General features: G+C 44.6%; 1 protein-coding gene across 1 annotated transcript in view; it reads right to left on the reverse strand.

The window, feature by feature from the left end:
* The window catches only part of LAMC1 (laminin subunit gamma 1), a 117342-nt gene that overhangs the window by 26098 nt on the left and 70317 nt on the right, over window positions 1-20927 (reverse strand). Inside the window, exons 3-13 of the mRNA XM_053390957.1 lie at window positions 20064-20194; window positions 17643-17809; window positions 12411-12599; window positions 9086-9203; window positions 8749-8847; window positions 7640-7776; window positions 7281-7403; window positions 6976-7165; window positions 4931-5043; window positions 1840-2061; window positions 801-989 (exon numbers count right to left, since the gene is read on the reverse strand). Coding sequence (XP_053246932.1) covers window positions 801-989; window positions 1840-2061; window positions 4931-5043; window positions 6976-7165; window positions 7281-7403; window positions 7640-7776; window positions 8749-8847; window positions 9086-9203; window positions 12411-12599; window positions 17643-17809; window positions 20064-20194 — 1678 coding nt within the window. The remainder of the gene's footprint in view (window positions 1-800; window positions 990-1839; window positions 2062-4930; window positions 5044-6975; window positions 7166-7280; window positions 7404-7639; window positions 7777-8748; window positions 8848-9085; window positions 9204-12410; window positions 12600-17642; window positions 17810-20063; window positions 20195-20927) is intronic.

A 20927-nucleotide genomic window follows, 5' to 3' on the forward strand; every position in this document is an offset into this window, starting at 1 on the left:
TGCAAGAAAGGAGATTCCGACTAAACATTCAGAAAAGTTTGCTGATAGTAAGAGGAGTTCAGCAGTGGAACAGACTCCCAGGAGAGGTGGTGGACTCTTCTTCCTTGGAGGTTTCTAACCAGAGGTTGGGTGGCCCTTTGTCCTGGATGCTTCAGTTGTGATTCCTGCATTGCAGGGGGTTGGACTAGATGGCCCCTCAAATTCTAAGATTCTATGGTTTTATGTACAAAAGTAAGAGCATGTGCTTCTCATTGGAGGTCCTTGTCAATATCCCCCTCCCCGAGGGGTTCAGAGGGTGGCAAAATGAAAATGGGCCTTTTTGGTGGTGACATGCCTGACGTCATCATTACATGTCTTAGGTGCCAGACGAAAGCAATCCTTTCACCCATGTCTTTGGCCATTATATAGTCTATGGTCTGTTAAAGGGGTGGGGGGCACCTTTTATTATGATTATTTCATTATCATAAACATAGCTTTGTCTATGTTTTTATTTTTATGTCCTGTAAAATGTGTTTTATATATACTGTCCTGGGATCTTTTGACAAAGAGCAGTATATAAATCAATTAAATCATCTATTGCTCCATTCAAATTCTGGACCCTGCCAACTGCTGTCCTGTAACCCCCTAGGTAGTTGTCAATGAAGGTATGTGGAACTTGAGCTGTAAAAAGTTCCCCACCCCTGTATTAAAAAAAGTAATAAAGTGTATGGAACATCATTCAACCATTTCCCCACCTTAAGAGACCTCTGGCAAGCAGCATGTGAATACGCATAACTGAAGCTTCATGTCTGGCAGCATACCTGTAGTGCCAGCTGGGCAACTGGTGCACACCACCTCCTTGGTTTTGGGCACTGTGGCACAGCTTGATCCCCCTGGACACGGACACGGCTGGCAGTCGGAAGAGCTGCCTCTGGTTGCGTCTCCATAATAGCCATCGCTGCACTTCTCACAGTGAGGACCTGCTGTGTTGTCCCTGCAGTCACAGGCTCCTGTTTCAGGTGGGAGAAAGAGGGCGGCTTATTCCCCAAGTCTATGCAGCCAGTTAATCTCTCCTGGCCCAGACTAATTTCTCAGCACATGGCCTTTTCCGGAAACATTATGTGCTTAAGCTTTAGGGTGTGGACAAGGCACAGGCCTGGATTTATTTTTTCGCTTATGGCTTTGTCTTTCCATTGACTGCTTGCCATTCCAAGAACAGTATTACCAAAGGAGGGGGGGAGGGAGAGAGAACTGAAAAGTAAAACTAAATGAGGAAGAGGGGAATGTCCTCTGTGAACACTTTCAACTCTGGCTGCTTGGCTTAAATCTATGTAAAGTGCCACAGGCCTCAAATTAGAGACTGAGAAACAGATACAGGCACCTTGCCAGAAGAGGGAGCTACTGGCTTGTTCTTTGCTGTGATCAGGTACTACCAATGCACCTGGGAAAGCAGTTGTTGGGTGGCATGAAGATGTTCTCATAAGAGAACGTTCTCATAAGAACTTAAGAGCCTGGCTGCTGGATCAGGCCAAAGGGGACCCATCTAGTCCAGCTTCCTGTTCTCCCATTGGCCAACCAGAAGCTTGCACAAAGCCCACAAACAGCTCCTAGGTCCCCATGTGCAGTTCCTAGGAACCAACATTCCAGGCTGGTGGGCATCGCTCCCTCTTGTGGGAGAAACTGCCATAGGACAACTACATGCTGTGTGAAGAAGTACTTTTTTCAATCTCAGGTCAACTGCCAATGCTATCAATTCAATGAGACTTCCTGGGCTAGCATCATATTCTAGGTCTAATGGCAAAGCTCAAAAATAAAAAGTTAAAACCCCAACACCATCTGCATCTGAGCACTCTCTCTTACCCGATTCAGGGTTGCATGTTTCACTGTGCCCATTGCAGAAGCAAGGCACACACGGACTATAGGGCCCAAGATTAGGGGTCTCCCTCCTGTAGCCCTGGGCACATCGTTCACAGAACTGCCCCAGGTATCCTGTGGGACACGTACAGCTCTCCACCCAAGTTGCTGGTGTTCCAGACCCGGGCCGAGCGCTCACAATAGTGACATCATCCAAATATCCAGCACCTGGAAGAAAAGATGTGGTTCATACATGCAAATGTGACTATCATTAACTATTAGAAGTGTAGAAGCTTAGAACAGCTTTGGAAGCAAAGAACCTGAATCCTGTCCAAAAAAACCACATGTTCAAGATTTCCAGCTGTGGGCCTCACAGATGTGACCCTGTAGGTGACCTTCTCCCTCAGGCCCTGGTCAGGACTCAAGTGGGATGAGAGTGAGGAGGGAAGGAACCAGCTCCATCCTTTCAACTTCCCCACCAGCAAATTCTGTGGCTACTTTCACCACACTTTTGACTCCCGTAGTCAATTCTTAATTCCTTGGTTGTTTTACAAACCTTCCTATGAGGGATTAGAAATGACCGTAACTATTGGCAGCACTGTTGCACTAGGTGAACGTATGGTTTAAATGTCAACAAAATGATCTTCCATGTGTTTCTGCTTAGAAGATAGCATATAAATAAATCAAATTATTAGGTTTTGGTTTAAAAAAAACCTTTCTAATTCATCCATGTCAAATTATACATTTTGTGTACTGCAAGGCTGGTTCTAGACCAGGCATAGGCAAACTCGGCCCTCCAGATGTTTGGGGACTACAACTCCCATCATCCCTGACCACTGGTCCTGTTAGCTAGGGATGATGGGAGTTGTAGTCCCCAAACATCTAGAGAGCCAAGTTTGCCTATGCCTGTTCCAGACACAGCAAAAAAGTATTTCAGGAAAACACATTGTAAAATTTATTATGGGAAATCATGTTGGTGAAAGACAGGACTCTACAGTGTCATCTGGTGTCACAGTGTTATAACGCATATAAAGCGCTTTTCCTTTACTAAAGTAGCCAAGTCCCAAGTTGAACTATAAACCTTATATATTTACTGATGCTGTAAAAAAAATTTCTAAAAAAATCTGATTCTGAAAGTTCTCTGTGGGTGGAGTTTTAGCTCATTCTGGGAGAGTCTAAATGCCGACTATATTTAAGGCCGGGAACTATTTTTCTCCCAGGTGAATCTGACTAGCAGCCATAAGAATGTGGCCTACACAGCATGATGGTGATGATAAGAACAACAACAACACCCCCCCCCCCCGCAATCTGGGCAGCCTGCAACAAAGCTTTATTTACTTCAACCAGCTGAATTATATGTGTCTGCAGTGCACAGCCACTTGCACTCTGTTTGTGCCACTCAAATGCATTAGTTTGCATAGGCTCTTGACTGAGGAAAAGGAACTGGACTAGATCCCTCTTCAATACCATTCAGGCTCTGTGATACGAATTTGTCCCAGATACAGTCCACAAGGTTGGTAAATCTTATGAGCACAAGGGACCCATTATGTAATGTGCAGAAAAAAGAAGTTGTTTGCTACCAACTGCACCATGGGCCAGGAACAAACACTCCATCCCACTTCCTCCTGCACTCCCTAGACCAGTTCTGCCTCCTCTCCTGCTTTGTGTGAATTATCATTTTGCATGAGATGTGAAGCAAAGGTCCCTCATATCTACGCTTCACAAATCTGCTCAAAACCATAGCTTTTATTCTCTAGTTCCTGATTTGCATGTAGGCACATGTAACATGAAACCACAGTTAGTGCTGGCAAGTGGAACTGCCCCAGAGATGGCAGGAGGGAAGGTGCATCTCTGCGGCTGGCTCCTGATCTGCAAGTGCAGGTGCTCAGGAAAGTAGCCCTACATCTGCCCTGGGCCTCCATGTGATGCTGAGAGACCAAAGCAGGGAGACGCCTTTGCACAGCAGAGCTAACAGGCAAGCAGAGATGGCAACTTGCCAAAAAACCCTCCTTGTAAAAGCATGGGAGTGGGTAAAGAATGCAGCTTTCACTACCATAAAATGTATTTGCACACACCATTCCTTCGGCTTATATGGTCAGGAAAGAGCCCCCACAGCTATCGCCCCTTCGCAGATGGACTGGCTGATCTCTTGGCCCAGCCTAACTTTTTAATTCATCCTTTATAAACATTTGTTGTGAGAGCTCCCAGCAAAACTCTAGAGCTCCTCTAACTGGCTCGTTGCTGAAAGTCATGCCCTAGAAATCGCCCTTAGGAAGGGCTCTGCTTCATGTATAAAACAATTTTATGGGACTATATTTTGATGGAAGGATGTTTACATTTTGAGTAGCGAACTCTGACTTCAGCCACAGCCCTAGGTGTCCCTGCATGTTTGCAATGAAAGGAATGTTAATTACACCACAATTTTCCTGCATTTCTCCCTCCCCCCCTTTCAGCAAAGCTATTCACCAAAGCATACGTAACTTACCAATGCTTCTGCAAATTCCATACATTTTAGACATATTTAACAGATGCTTTCTGCATTGTATCAGAATAGCTTTACATTATGGGCAACTTCTGTCAGGTGGTTAATGAATACATAATTCAGAAAGTTCTGCAATTTACATGGGAAAGCAGGGAGGTGTTGGCAAAATCAAGATGATCTGTTAAATTCTCAGGAAAATGTCATTTGCTGGTCAATGACAACAGCATTTGGACATTTATTATAAGTGCTCATTCAGCTCTGAGATTTACTGAAAAATGTTAAGAATTTTCCTCTGACCCTATTCTAAACTTAAACATTACTGGAAAATATCTGCAATTTAGCAAATCTACAACATTTACCATCATCCAACAATAGCTGAATGATAATATTCCAGGGATGAGGAACTTGTGTCCCATCAGATGCAGCTGGACTCAAACTCCCTTCCGCCCCAGTCAGCCGGCCCAGTTCTCAGGGACGGTGGAAGCTGCAGTCCAACAAGATCTGGAAGGCTTGCAATTCCCAGGCCCTGGCCTATTTCCTCTCCGTCTTGATGCAAAGAGGCTAAGGTGCTTGACACCCGTGCAGCCTGATCATCCAACTACTGGGGCAACTTACTCCTCTCACTGTAGGTCCCACGGATCTTGATTGCTGTCAAGTTGTGCAGCAGCTTCTGGAACTCAAACGGGGTAAGAGAAGGTCTCCATGGATAATCTGCAGCTTCATGGAGTCTAACAGGGAAGAAACATGCATCACTTTTCAACCTCTAAAGCATTCACTTGTGAGATTAGTCATTCCCCTTCTACAGGACAACTCAAGAAACTGTGCAATGTTACTGTATTATTATTTTTTGGGGGGGGCACTTGCCTCTACCCAGGGATTAGTGCAAAGGGTTAGGCACTTTTATTTGTTTCTTCCTTTCCACCAGGCTAAGAGCTTCTGGAGCAACTTCCCATTCTTTGCCCCCCACCTGGCAGTGGCGTGCCAGCAGTGCTTGAAGGAGGTCACACTCACTCTAGCCTGCCCAGCCAAGATTTCCAGAGCCATTAACACCCAAAAGTCCCACGCAGCAGCTGCCATGCAGCCCACTATCCCCCCATCATCCCATTCCAATAGGCACCACTGTCAAGTTGTAACAGCTATGTTTAAAAAGCTATTAGAGTGTGTAAAGGTAAAGGGTAAAGGGACCCCTGACCATTAGGTCCAGTCGTGGCCGACTCTGGGGTTGCGGCGCTCATCTTGCTTTACTGGCCGAGGGAGCCGTCGTACAGCTTCCGGGTCATGTGGCCAGCATGACTAAGCCGCTTCTGGCAAATCAGAGCAGCGCACGGAAACGCCGTTTACCTTCCCGCTGGAGCAGTACCTATTTATGTACTTGCACTTTGTGTTTTCGAACTGCTAGGTGGGCAGGAGCTGGGACTGAGCAACGGGAGCTCACCCCGTCGCGGGGATTAGAACCACCGATCTTCTGATCGGCAAGCCCTAGCACAGCAAATGGTTCAACCTGAGGGGGAACGATGCACACAAGACGGGTCTATTTTGCATGCTTTGTTCCAGTTGCATTTTTAACATTACATTGGCAGTGAAGAGAAAGAAAGGTGGCAGCCCTGAAGAGCTGGGAACAAAATGCATCCATAAATAGGACAAGAAACTATCCACATTGAGATAGTCAGAGAAGGTGGTCTGAAGCCAGAGGGAGCTGGTTCTGTTGAATCAAAGCTGGGTCTAAAACATATCCATAAGCTGCCCTGAGCTACTCAGAGGAAGGACAGGAAAAACATCAAATCAATACAGGATGAAGCTATAATGTTTTTAAGAATGTTTTTAGAGTACAGTCTGAATTAGCCTTTTATTAATAACCATGTGGGATAAAACACTCAGTCCATTTTAAGCTGAAAATATGAGTGTGTGTCCTCAAACAAAATTTAGACATGATCCCACAAAACTGAAGCAAGCACCTGCGGACACACTGGTTGAAAGGGAAAAGTTGGGTGCACTCTTAACTCTCCCCAATTAATATTAACAGGACTTCAAAAGTGCTCAACTCTGGCTGGATCATAACCCCTCCTTCCCCCCCCCCCCAAATCAGAGCTTCACACTTTTTAGCCTCGAAACTGTAGCTCTCTTAAGTGATGCTGCCAAATTGTTTGGGCTACAAACATCAGACAATTGGTTAGAGTAATCAGTTAAAAATCTACTGCATAATTAAATTGGCAGCAGACATTTTTAAAGTAGCATTATTTTTAATACAAATTACTTTTTAAAAAACGCTGCATAGAGCTGTAGTAAAAGAGGTATTCTTCATCCACTCAGATACAAGGAAACCCCCCTCTTAACATGCAGGATACTGCCTGCCAAGTGGCATTGAGAATAACATACCTACATCTAGAATGGAGACAAGCATGCACAATAATTATGGGCCAACTTCAAATTGTTGGAAAAAAACACAATCTCATTGTTCCCAGAGTTTTTGCAGGCGGCTTTTATCAATGATTCAAGCTAAGTAATTCATAGCTGGCCACAGCTAGAATTCCAATCCGAAACTGCACTCTCTTTAAAGAAACATTTTGTGCTGTGTTAGATTCTGGTTAAAGCCATTTGCTGCTCCTTCGATCAACCTTGAACTTCCCCAGATTAGAAAAACACAATACACACGTCCTCACCTGAAGGCATACTTCAGGGTGCTCTCACTGGGATAGGAGTTGCCTTGAGCAATCAGAGGTACGGATACTCTCAGGCCAGCCCCTTCAAGCACTATGTCCTCTGCAGAAAGGCGTGTGTCCCGCCTATCGACCCGAAAAGAGAATGTCACGTTTTGGCCGTAACTCAAGATTTGATTCCCAAGGAACTTGCCTGAAAGGGAAGCAACAAAGTCCACATCCAAGGAATGGTAAAGGCAGAGAGTTTAGTTGTAAATATTAGCACGCTACTGGTCCATGCAAATAACCATGCCACTCTTGTTATATACCTGGAGCAATGAAGTAGATGGGAAAGGGAGTTTCTGAGATCACAGATATTTCTTGAGTCTCACTAATCCACTGAACTGAGATTTCAGAGCCATCTCGCTGTTCTGCATGCCAGTCCTCCTCTCCTGAAAGCCACAAAAAGAAACTGGAACTTAAGCACTGCCAAACTCATTTGCTGCATAGCCTGTGCTTTTCTTGATGTAACCTTATCATTTTATAATTTAATTTATATTTTCTGCAACACAAACCATGTTCTGCTGCAGGGCAGCTGGAATCAGGCAGCTTTCTCTATCTTGTGAAAAGAAATGTTAAAGCTTTTAAGGTATAGGGCAGGAGTTGTTCGATTGAAACTTGCACTTACCATACTGGAAGCTGGAGGTAATTGGGTAGATGCTGTATCCAATGGCATTGGTACAGACAGATGAGTGCCCAAAACAAAAGCAGGGAGTGCATCCCCTTGGGTTGGCGGGATCCAGGTTAAAAAAGCCAGGTTTACACCTAAAATAAAGTAAAAAACCACTAAGCACTTCTAATCCATCTCCCACATTCATCTTCTGCCTTCACATCTTTAAGAGTTTCATTTAACTGGGCCGCAGAGCTGCATCCACAATATTTCTTAGAGTCAAGCTAGACCACTTTGTGGCAGAACTTCACACTAAAACTGAGGAAGTCCTCCATTCTGGTAAAATAACAGCCAGCATCCTGAAAAAGTATTGCTAGAGATTGTCTTTCTTTTGTGGTGCAGCAGATAGATGCTGGTCTTTGACCCGGAGAAGCTGGACTCTAATCCCTACTCAGAACCATTCCTCACTTTATACGGCAATTGTTATTTCCATGGCTATATATCCATGTTCTGTTGGAGAGCTGCGACCCAACCTCTGCACAAGTATACAAGGGGGTGTCTAAAGACGTGCACCTGTCATAGACAATCAAATTCACCCTGTGCTTTTGCTAGGGTAACAACAGCGCGTTCCACAACAAACGTTACTGAGCCCTAAAGGGCTTGTTCTCACTAACAGCAGAAGAACTGCTGCAAGTTGAGAAGGGGGGGGGGAGCCACTGCTGCCAAGTGAATCTCTACCAATTTAATTCTCAATTGGCAAAATGGCCTCATTTCAGTGGCCCAAATTTCTCTTCCATCTCCCCAACAAAAACTGAGCCCAACATTCTCAAGTGAAATCTTTTCACTCAATCCCAGGACAGGTGCCAATTTATTACCCCACCTGCTGTTTGTGAGAAACGGACTGAAACGTCAGGAGCTGCTCTCAACCATCAGATTCGTTAGGAAGCCTTTCAAAAAGCAGCCATCTCTTAAGCTTGATCTGCATCATGGATTTTTTCTAAGGATAAAAAAGGGATCATCCCTCTTGTACACTGCTCTGAGCCCTGCAAAGGGCAGAAAGGCAAAGAGCAACAAGTGGGTCAAGTCCCACATTCAAAATCCTGTGACGCAATGCAAACCCCCACTACCTTTCACAGTTGAAGCCCTCAGCGTTGTCTTTGCAGGTACAACGCCCCGTGTCCATGTTGCACTCGTCCATACTGCCAGCAGGATTGCAAGAGCACCGCCTGGAAGAGAAGCAAAGAAGTCCAGTCAGAGCACTGAGGAGAAGAAGGAAACCAAGTTTCCAGGTAATATATCAGGAAGGGGCCCTGGGGCCCTGCAGGTATGGATGGGCCACAACTCTCACCAGCCCCCAGCCATCATGGCCAGCGGTCAGGAATGATGAGAGCTGCCCTGTTGCACATTCTCTGTCACAGCCACTACTTTCATCTATATATTGATCTAGGGTCAGTCAACGTTTACCTGCAACCGGCCTCTGTGAGAGAGTGGAAGCCGGGCTGACATCTATCACATTTGTCGCCCATCACACCAGGCTTACAACTGCACCGCCCATAGTTGTCACACTGAGTGCTGAGGGAACCTGTGTGTACAAAATGAGATCAAGGTACTATTAAAAAGCAAATCAACAAAAAAACTGCACTATTTGTTCTTCAAACTAGGCCCTTAAATAGGGAGGGACCAGGATCCTAGAATAGGCAAAGGCAATCACAATAGTGTATCATTTCTATAGCCCCTCCACCCCAGACTAAAACAATGTTATCTAGATGAAGTAATCTGAAGTAAAATATGCAACATGTGTTAACCATCTAAAGGTTTCCAACCTACACACTCAAATCAGGACTTATCCTATATTGAAGCTGCAATCATCCATAATTTAATACTTGGCAGTTATATGGTGTGTGTTCCCCCCCACCCAGTGGTGCATATACTTAGATAAGAACAACCTTTTGCCCCAATACAATGTAAAACAAACTATTTTGATTCTTGTTGGCACAGCTCAGAATAGGCTAAGCCTATTCTGCACACAAAAATCCTGAACATTCTGTGAGGCAAAATAGCATGAACTGCACTGCTAGTTATTTAGTTATATGGTGTTTTTGAGAAGTTCCATATCCAGCTGTCTGTCCACTACAACTGAGGGAGTTTAAAAAGCAGCTTATGATTTGCTTGTCAATTGTAGGAAGCAGCAGACTCCACTCCCCCCCCCCGCTCTCTTTTGCTGATCTGAGTTATAACCTGGGCTTTGCGTACATAATTTCATTTATTTAAAAGCAGTGTTATCATATCTCTCAATGGGCTGCGGGTTGTAGAACGTTCAGCTTCTACATAAATCAAACCAGCAAAGCCACAAGACCCTGGTGTCCTATTAAATACATAAAGCAAAAGTCTAGCTTTCACTGAGGTGGCAACTTGAGTCTGGACTGCAGCACTTCCAGTGGCAGGTGGCGGTTCGAGTGATGAAATGCTCCATGAATAAGATTCCTCAAATAAAGGACAGCAGATGGCAGGAAGAAGAATTCTAGCACAGCCCTTTTCCTTTAAGGTGGTCCTTGTCTATTGGCAGGGGTGCATTCTGTCAAAGAGCTTCCGCCTGGGCTCTGACGCAGCACAGACTCAGATATCCTGGGCCAGCGGCAGCCAGACCAAATGCCACCAGACTCAACAATCTAAAAAGCTTTCACAGAAGACTTGGCAGTCCCCCCTCTGCCCCAAAGGCGAGGAGAGATGTCCACTCTCAGACCTCACCTGGAAGGTCATTCCATAACCGAAGGCACGCTGACTTCACCCCCAACCATTTTAAGTTCCTATACTGAAGGAATACAGAACCCAACTATATAGGCTTTGGGGTTTCATAAGCAAGAGGCTTTATCTGGAATAATATAGGTCACAATCCATTAAAGCATGGATCAACAATCAGCTTCCCAAGAAGCCCACTTCGATAACACACTCTAAATAATCCTGCTGGCAAGTTCTCTTGAAGCATATGCTGTGTCTCCACATATCTTTCCCCTCTAGACTGGTGCCTGGCAGCACAGAAAGCAGGCTAGCTGCTGCCTCTTACATTGAGGCAGAGGTCGGCAACCTAAGGCACATGGGCCAAAGGCAGCCCATGAGGGTCACTTAATTGGCCCATGAGCTGCCCCTGAACTGAGGAGCCGCCTGCTCAGCAAGTCCCTGCATGCCGCGCTAAACAGGCGCAGTGCGGTGTGGGGACTCTCTCCCGTGGCTCCGGAAATCACTTCTGTGCACGCCCAGATGCCAGAAATCGCTTCTGTGCAGGTGCGCTTTTCGGCGTCTGGGCATGCGCAGAAGCGATTTCCGGCACCGCGGACATGCGCAGACATGATTTCTGGTGTCGCGCTGCGCCGGCCCATGGAGGATCTCCGTGGGAGTGATCCGGCCCATGCCCAGTAAGCCTTGCTGACCCCTGCATTAAAGGCTTTGAATGGCAAGGCTTGCTGAACTGGGCCTAGAAGTTAACTGGCATCTCAAAGCATTTAACTTCCAAACTAGGGTGCACTGAGATCATTTGTGTTGTTTTTCAGTGGGTCAAGTATCAGTATCAAGAGACAAGGATGACATTAAAAAGCTAATTTCTCATTAGCATTGCAAGAGGCTACTTCATCTTTAGGCTAGAAAAAGATTGACACAAAAAAACCATTAAGAGGATTAAAACAAAACAGATTGATTCAGCAACAAGAAGCTCACAAAGACCTTTACCATATACAGTCAACAGTCTTCCTTCAAGCCAGCAATTATTTAGGAACAATTACTCAGGCAAAAATGCCATCTTAAATCAACACACACACACTTTAAATATACACTGGCTGCCTGTTGTGTCATGGAATATATTACAAGGTTTTAATGCTCCTTATCAGGCCTTCTAAATTTGCCGTTGACTGAAAAACCAGCCTTCATTGTTGCAACCCCACTTGGCACTTACACTTGGCACAATAGCAAAATAAGAGTCTGATCACAGTGTTAGCCTGACAGGGAAACACATAAACACAGCTTAGATCAGTGCCTGAGTTGGACACCTCAGCTGTATTACATTCTGTACAGATTTTATTGAATATGTGAATCTGGATAACCACTGTTTAACATTTTAAACACTATTCTACTAATGCCCAAGTACAGATCTCTGTTCACACATCATCCGTTCTAGAACCACAGAACTGTAGAGTTGGAAGGGAGCATGAGGGTCATCTAGCCCATTCCCCTGCAATGCAGGGATTTGTTGCCCAACACAGGGCTCAAACTTGCAATCCTGAGATTAAGAGTCTCATGCTCTACCAGCTGAGCTGTGACCAAGAAAGAGAATTCTAGGCACACCAGAAGAGGGTGGGTTAACCTCATCAGTCACGCCAGATAACTTGAATCACTAGGCGCAGCAAGGAGGCTCAACTCTCCACTCCTGTTGGAAGAAGCACTTGGGGACACCACTGCCTCTTCCATAATGGGCCCCTCCATCACTGATATTGGGTGGCCACGCCCCATGGGCAGTGCAACCCACTGGCCCCTTCCGCATGATCCTTGCAAGAGACAGTCTCTTCTCCATCTCACATACATCCCACCCATTCGGACTACAACCATTTTGGTAGGCCCCCTACCTTTTAAAATATAAAGCTGATTTAAGAGCTGACTTCACACAAAATGTTATTCTAGTTGTTACAATTTAAACCCACAAAGGGTAACCTTTTAAAATTGTCAGCATGCCAAGAACTCTCTCCCTTTGGAAGCTTAACAACTGAAAAACCCAAAGAGATTCATCATCTCTGCCACTCACCCACAGGGTTGCAGTTACATGGCAGGCACGCTTCCTCACTCCCAAGGCGGTAGAAATTCTCCCGACATCTCTCGCAGTTTGGTCCGTCAGTATTACCAAAGCAGCTTGTGCAGTGGCCCCCGTGGCCCGTGGAACGGTAGAGTTCAGGATCAAAGTAGCACTCCTGTGACCGGCCATTGCAGTTGCAAGCTAGAGGTAAGGAACAAACATGTGCTTGTTCAGTAGGCCACTAAGCGCATCTCCCTGCTAAACCCTTTTCCATCTGCCCAACCCTCCAGGCAACAAATCCAGAAGTAAACGCTACCAAGTCTATAAAGTTGTAAAATAAGATGCTCAGTCCAAAAGAAAAATGCAGCTTAACAGAAACACCAAATGGCTCAGAATGAAAAGAGGTTGGGGAGAAGTAAAGAGATGAGAAAATTAAGCAATTGTTTCTACCTGTTTGGAGATGATGCAGTAGGAGTTTGGGACCTCAGATAACATTCCATGCTTACCATACAGAATATAAAAGCTCAACAAGTTCAGTGATTTTCAGAAAGCTAGTTCACTGTGGTTTCCTTCATATTAGTTTAAGGGGGACACCAAAGCTAGCAGAGGCTGAGATGGTTGGTGAAGCTTCTGAACTGGAGCCAAAAATCCCACAGGTTGGGATGTAGTAGAGCTTAGTTTCCTGCTGTTCTTGTTTTTTTAAAAAAGAACACCAAGCCATATAGTGGTACCTCGGGTTACATACATTTCAGGTTACAGACTCCGCTAACCCAGAAATAGTACCTCAGGTTAAGAACTTTGCTTCAGGATGAGAACAGAAATTGCGCAGCAGCGGCGCAGCAGGAGGCTCCATTAGCTAAAGTGGTGCTTCAGGTTAAGAACAGTTTCAGGTTAAGAACGGACCTCTGGAACGAATTAAGTACTTAACCTGAGGTACCACTGTATTTTGAACTAAAAAAGAAATGACGGCCAGCAACATGGGATCTATCCTTCAATTCCCATGTAAGCTAGAACACAGGCAACATGCTCTTTTACACACACACACAGGAGGAGTGCTCTGCTTATGAACTTTGTGCTACGCAGACCCATTTCTGGTGCACAAGTCAAGGCAGGTAGGAACATCAGGAGAGAAATCTGCTAAGGTTCGTACACTGTGTTACAGACGCCCTTTTGCCTGGGTCTTGGCTTACATGAGGGAAATGGCTAGGGTGACTAAGGGTGCGGGTGCAATTCCTTAGACTTGGGGGCAGGGGGAGGGGGCACAAATGGAAAGCCTGGGTTGAGCTCCCAGGCCACTAGCTGCCAATCCAGAGCAGAGTCAAGCTGACACACCCTTCCGGCATCTGCAGTCTTGAGCTGCTGCCTGATCCTCAGTTCAGCTGATTTAGGGTAAAACCACCCCAAGGCAGAGGAACCGCAGGGAGCTGCATAGGTACCATGGTGCAAACCAGAATAGCACTATCCTTATGGTTCACCTGCTCTTGCCCGAGGCTCCAGGAGGTGGAGGCAATTTGCCTTTGTCCATGAGCATGCCTTCCTCACCCCCAAAGGGCTGGAGTCGCGATACGTTGCTGAGTGTACTAGATTTTCCACCCGGCTGTCTCTCCAGCTGTGCTACAGTTTCTAGCCTTCCCACAGCCCTCCCACACAATTTACACTGCTCTCTGGCATGCAAACTGCAGGGAAAGATAGCAGCGAGACCAGCCTGCCCCAGCTGCATCCTGTGTGTCTGTGCATGTGAATGAGAGAGAACAAACTTTCTGCTTTCCTTAGCACAGACAGGCCTAATTGCTCATGTCTAGGACATGGAGCAGAACAAGAGCCCATCAGACACCAGTTTCGTCAGGCATTCAACTCAAGTCACAGACTCACATATGCAGCTGGGAACTTTCAGCAAACATATGAAGCAAGTTAGGAAGAAATGTTGTCTTCCCTCTCCATGCAGGAAGCTAGCGATTCTAATGCTGGAGGCCAGAGCACACTAGCGTGCAATGAAGCAGGCTAAACTGTGCCTTCAAAAATTAAGCCATTGTGTTGGGTGCTCACCAGAGTGCAGAGTCCCCATGCAGCACAGATGCTATACCCCACCCGCCAAATGTATGGGAAGGAATAAAGAAGCACCATACAGCCTCTGCTACAGCTAACAAGTGTGTGTGGGGGGGGGGGAATTCCAGAAGCATCACCATAACTCAAAAAGTGCAGGCCCATCGCAGACTGTCTGGGCAGAGGGAAATGCAAGATGCTGCAAGGCAATTATTATCTGTAGTTACAAGGAGAATGCCTTCTCACAGACATTTTCAATTCTTATAGCAAAATGTTTCAACATCCACATTCTTTGGTTCCTCTGATAGAAAGAAGGCTGTTTCCAAGCGGGCAGTTTTAGGGTGTGCACAGAAGGCCTTCATTTTGCTGAAGTGAAGCCACACTGCTTGTATCCTCCAGGTTGAGGCCATGCAGCGCTGAGGTGTCCACCGTGTGCATCCAAAAGTTCTGCCTTCTTGCTAACATGGTTGGATCTGCCGGCACCTCTGTACCAATTATTAAGTCCGACAAGGCACTCAGAAATAAAGTGTATGGCAACAGGTTGCTCCACCTCTTTTTTTTGGTCAAAATCACTGATTTGTGGTTTCTAAAATGTGTGCATAGGTTGGTTGTAATTTTACCTGCATACCGAATATGACATTCTTTCTTTCTCTTTTCTTTTCTTTGCATTCAATGATATAAATTATTTTGCATGACCTGCAGGTGATGTTCTGTTTGAAGTGATACGTTCTACCTGTCCGGGTGCTTTGAAGGTAGCTGTATCTATGGAATACGCACAGCACTTAGAATTACAAGGATCAGACCCAGGATTGCTTACGTAAAGCTCTCAGTAACAGTTTGCGTAGAATGGAAGGCTGGCAAACTGCAGTAACAGGAGGCTTGCTGATAGCAAATTCTGAATGGTTTGCTAAATCTAACGAGAAGTAGCTTTCTCAGATTGCCAAGGGATAGCTAGGAGATGGTGAGTGGAGGTCTCCCACACGTGGGATATCTTGCTCTTTGTCAGGTGGCCCCTCACTTTGAGGGAGGTGCTTTTCTCTAGGCAGGATGGGAGCCCAATGGATGTTGCAATCAATTACATGCGGAGGATATTCTTTTTTGCAGGAGACATTGTTTATTTTCAGTGATCCTTTGGTGGTTTTATCTTTGTTGCAAATGCATTTGATTCTAAGAGCCGGTCTGTAAACAATTCTTTATATGTTTTGGATGTCAGGATTTCCAGCACAGATGCGTGTGAGCATCACTGGCTTATGTTGTAAAGACTGGTGACTATTTTGTTATTTCAACAGTGAGGAAAACATTCCATCCAACGACACAGTGAGAAATGCACAGCTCAGTGATGTGCTGCCCATAATGGAAGGGGATGGGGAACTTGATATGCGGCTGCTCTTCTTATAACATGCACTTATATCCAAAGATAGGACTCAGGGGGTCATTTGAGAGTCTTCACTTGAGTTTCAGTTAAACTCATGGTGCTGGATCATACCTTGAAGGAACGAGGGTTCCAGGGAAATAATTTTCACACACACACAAAAAACCCATTTCTCTTCATGAGAGATCATTTGCATCTACAATCAGAACTCTATTGTATTGCAAACCTGGGTCCATTTGAAAAATCTCTGAAGGCCAGAAATACTTTGCAACTCCAGAAGCAAGAAGATATAGTATCAGATCAAGCAATTAAAATAAACTGCTTTTATCAATACTTTTTTCCTCTTTTTTAAAAAAGACCTCTTTCTATGATCACTTAAACTGATTCCCAAGGATGTCGCAGAACAACTAACAATTGCACACAGAAGTTTTTAGACAGTTGCCTTACAACAGTTTCCCCCTGCTTCACTGTCATCCTATTCTACTGTACATTCCAGACAGAAGATAAATCTGCCTGCCACACACTGCAGTCCTCCCAAACACCACCCGGGTACCATATGTAAGCACTTTTTCCACAAGAAAAGCAGTCACTATGGAAACAACTGTAAGGTGCCTTGCCCAGAATAAAGCTCTGGCCACCAGGTTAATTCTGATGGACACGTCTCACACAGATGGTTTCTTGATGCACTAACCCACTCTACGACTAGGGTATTTTTTAAGCCTGAGGGTTACAGCAGTTTCTAGGAAGACAGAAGTCCCTTGTACTGTTTAAGCTCAAGTCCCATGCCTTTCTCCCCATCAGAACTTTGCACCCAGAATGAAAGACAAGAAATCCAAATTTTCTCCCTTTTCTCCCCCTAAGGTTTGGGGTTTTTCCCTTTCAAAAAAGAAAGGGCTGCCTGCATATCACAAACCCCACAGTAACTCAGAAAAACACTAGGTCTTGGGTAGCATCCAGAATACAGTTCCCAGATTATTATTATTATCTGTTTAAACAACCCAACCACCAAACACTTTCTAGTACTAATGGCAACAATGATGTGCTTTAAAGTATGTGGACAACACCTGGGGGAAGACTCAAAAGCCAAAGGGATTGCTGAACAGGATTTCTACTAGTTAGAGGGCAAGGCTTCTGTGGGGTTGGACTGGGTGACCCTTGGGGTCTGCTTCCACCTCTGCAATTCTATGATCCTTGCCCTCTTCCCAGGACTAGGAGAAGCAGAGCAATGTATGCAAAGGGAGAGTCCTGCATATCAGCTTGTATATTTCATGCATATTATAGAATTCCTTTCTTGTGACTGCGGAATCTGGGTCATCCTGGCACAGATTCTATTTATTTTCATCCAGAGAACACAATTCCTGGTGATAATTAGTTAAGTCCAGAGGACTATGCTGAATCAACAATGCATAAATGAGAAATACATTTTTTATCTTGCAGTTGGGTAAATAGATCGGTGTGCCAACAATAACCACAGATAACAAGCTGTACAGCACCTAGTGTGGTCTGAATCTTGAGATACGAGACAAAGAATTACCCAACACTCTGCAGGTTCCAAGGCATTTCTACCACACAACACACGCCAACTGATAATAGGAAACAAAGACGTTTGAGGTAGGGTTTAAAATAAGCCAAGCTCCTGAATTAATACAGGATGACAAGAGACAGGAAGGGACTGGATCCTGCCAGGAGGAAAAAGGAAGAGAACACTCCAAAGAGCTTTAAAATTGGCTACCTCCCACATGACAGTAGGAGGTGATGAAATAATTGGCAGGAAGATTTTGCTTCTTAGACAAAGCCAGATTATTTCAGAACAACCCCAACACACTTACGCAAACATTCGTTGGCACTCTCTGCCGTTGCTCTTCTCCAAGGCCGGTCGTTGTAAAAAGGGAGGCACTTTTCACAGTCCACCCCAAAGGTATTGTGCTTGCAATTGCAGGACAGCTTTCCATATTCATTCTTCACACACTCGCTTGCGTGGCCGTTGCATTTACACCTGCACGGTAGGAGCAAGACTTCAGGAAGAAATGTACATCTTGTGCCCCACAAGAGTCCAAACCTCCTACACAACCAGACTGACTCACATCAAAGGAACTCCTGGGGTCTGTCTGTTCCTTCCCGCCTCCACCCCAAGGAAAGTGATTCTCAGGGCAGTGGAAATTTCTTAACATACAATGAACCAATACAGTCACCCGACTCTCTCAAGTGACGGCTAAAGCAAAGTAGTAGGTGAGAAAGCAATTTCTAAACTTTTTTTTCTTTAAAAGAAAGAAACAGATCCCAAAGTGCTTCCATATTCCTTGAGGAATCACCTTTTATATTGCCAATGAAAAGCGTGCAGTACAGACAGGCAAACAGGGACCTGTTGTAACATTTCTACCTTTGCTGCCCTGGGCTTCTTTGGGAGAAAGAGCAGGATAGAAGTAGCAATAATTATTCCAATATAGCTTTCAGGTGCCCCTCTCACATCTGCTCCACCATGTTATTATGCAGTTGATTTCTCCAGAGTAAGCCCAAACCAGTTGCTCTCAAATGGTGTGACACACCACACTAGTGTGGCAGGAGAGAATGGCAAGTGTGGCAGGAAAATTCAAGGACAATCAGTATTATATTTTAGGAATGATTCAGGTTCTAACGCAGTTGCACTGTTTTATACCTTCTAGGTGTCCCACGATCATATGATAAAGTAGTTGTGTTCTATGTTATAAACCAAGCACTGTTAGGAGTTGTGTCTTTTTGTTTTCCAACACATTTCTCATCAATAAAAACATTTGGTGTGGTGCAAGCAAATTTTAATTCTGACAGTGTGGCCCAGAGAAATTTTTTTGAGAAGCACTGATTTAGACACACCCCAAGTGTTATCAAAACTCAACTGGGTTTATTGAAAAACTGGGTTTATTGAACTCAACTGGGTTTATTATTGAAAAATGAAACAAAAATGCTACTAGCTCCCACTATGCCAGAGCACATAACTTACTGGGAGAGCAAACATGATGAAGTTGTGCAAAGCAAGTTCAAAGTTTACAAATGATACGTACTCTGCGTACCTACTCTAGCAGCCAGAGTTTAGTGGCTAGAAGTTCAAAGAGTGCAACCAGCTCTTCAGCATCAGTTGTCTCCTTCTTCCACATCTTTGCATGGGGATAAATATACTGGCCTAACTGAGAAGGCTGTTGTGAAAGTTACTGGTGTAATATATACAAAGTGCTCTGAGCAAGTTGGAAAAGTTAAGTATTTGTAGAAGAAGAAGAGTTTGGATTTGATATCCTGCTTTATCACTACCCGAAGGAGTCTCAAAGCGGCTAACATTCTCCTTTCCCTTCCTCCCCCACAACAAACACTCTGGAAGGTGAGTGGGGCTGAGAGACTTCCGAGAAGTGTGACTGGCCCAAGGTCACCCAGCAGCTGCATGTGGAGGAGCGGAGACGCGAACCCGGTTCCCCAGATTACGAGACTACCGCTCTTAACCACACACCACACTGGCTCTCGAAAGCTTTTATAGACAACTGTTAGCTTAAACAAAGTCAGGGATAAGGCAGAGCTGCAATTAACACACAACCATTAGAAATACTTTCCCCTGCTTCTCATCTGAACTGTTGCACTGGTCACACAATTATTAACCAGTGAAAAGGGTTTTCAGCAGGGGGCTGGTCCACTGTTCCTCAGACCTTGTGTGGGGCTGGACTATATTTTGGGGGGGAAATAAAAATGAACGAATTCCTATGCCCCACAAATAACCCAGAGATGCATTTTAAATAAAAGCACACATTCTACTCATGTAAAAACACACTCATGTAAAAACACACCATCCGCGGGCCGGATTGAGAGGGCTATTGGGCCGGATCCGGCCCCCGGGCCTTAGGTTGGCTGCCCATGGGTTATTCTCATGTCTGGGTTTTACTTTATGACAACCTCTTTTATCATGGACAGAGACTTTTCATAAAATGTAAACAACGCTAAGTAATTATGAGAAGTACTAATGAACTTTATAAGCCTGACCTGGTTACATGAATCTGGTGCAAATGAAGTTGAAGAATGCACCATAGATATTGGAATAGTCCTTGAGCCTGTTAAATACCAGTACACAAGTTCAGTAACAGATGTTTTATTAAGTCATCATTTTAAAATGAAAAATCACTTTAACTGTGTGTACATACAAATAAAAATGGGGGGGGGGATGCAGTCAGAAGCCCCAAGCAAACACATATTTAAGATATTAAATATATAATTGGATGTGGTTTACTACTTACCTGCCACCCACAGCAAAGTCAGAAATGGCATAGTAATAAGACTTGAGAACTTTGGGATCATTAAAAACTTCATCTCCAAAGGTGTTCAGGCGATTAAGGCTGACTCTGATATCGGTAGCAGTTACCCATTCCTAAAAGGGGAAATTGAAATGAAGCCACAATACACGTATGAACAAGCCACAGCAACACTCAATGTATAGCATATATTCTATGTGACTCTAGCCAAGGTTTGTTTTGGGCTTATTGCTTGTGGTTTGCTTGGGGAAAACAAACCCAGAGGAAAGGTTCAGGTGTAACGCTAACACAGCAGCAGAAGGCGGACGGGGAGCAGAGCACCCAACACTTTGTCCTGCTGCACGTTCTGCTTTGAACCATAGTCGCGTGTAACTATAGTTTAAAGTGACATGCAAATGAGGCCATTGCCAGTAGGCCTGTTGGGCCTTGTAATTCCACATTATTCATTATTTCCTTGAGAACCCAACTCATCCAGTATCAAAACTCATTATATATTTTTTTAAAAATCCCTTTATAACCTCACACGAGAGCTTAAGAAGCCTCTATGAACAGCATTTTAAAAATTCTGTACCAACTGTGCATTCATTCTCCAATCACCCATCTGGTTACTGCTCTGTGCTGTGACAACCATAAAGTCACAAACAGAGCATTTGGATTGCCAGGTTGTGCAAAACCTGCAGTCTCTGGACACATCATCATCATCATCATCATCATTATTATTATTATTATTATTATTATTATTATTATTATTATTAGAATTAGAATTTATGTACCGCCCTATACCTGGGGGTCTCAGGGCAGTTCACAGAATAAAATCAAGATGTATAACCACAAAATACATAATAAAAA

Source organism: Podarcis raffonei, chromosome 6, assembly GCF_027172205.1.
Source record: "Podarcis raffonei isolate rPodRaf1 chromosome 6, rPodRaf1.pri, whole genome shotgun sequence".
In the NCBI taxonomy this organism is placed as follows: domain Eukaryota; kingdom Metazoa; phylum Chordata; class Lepidosauria; order Squamata; family Lacertidae; genus Podarcis; species Podarcis raffonei.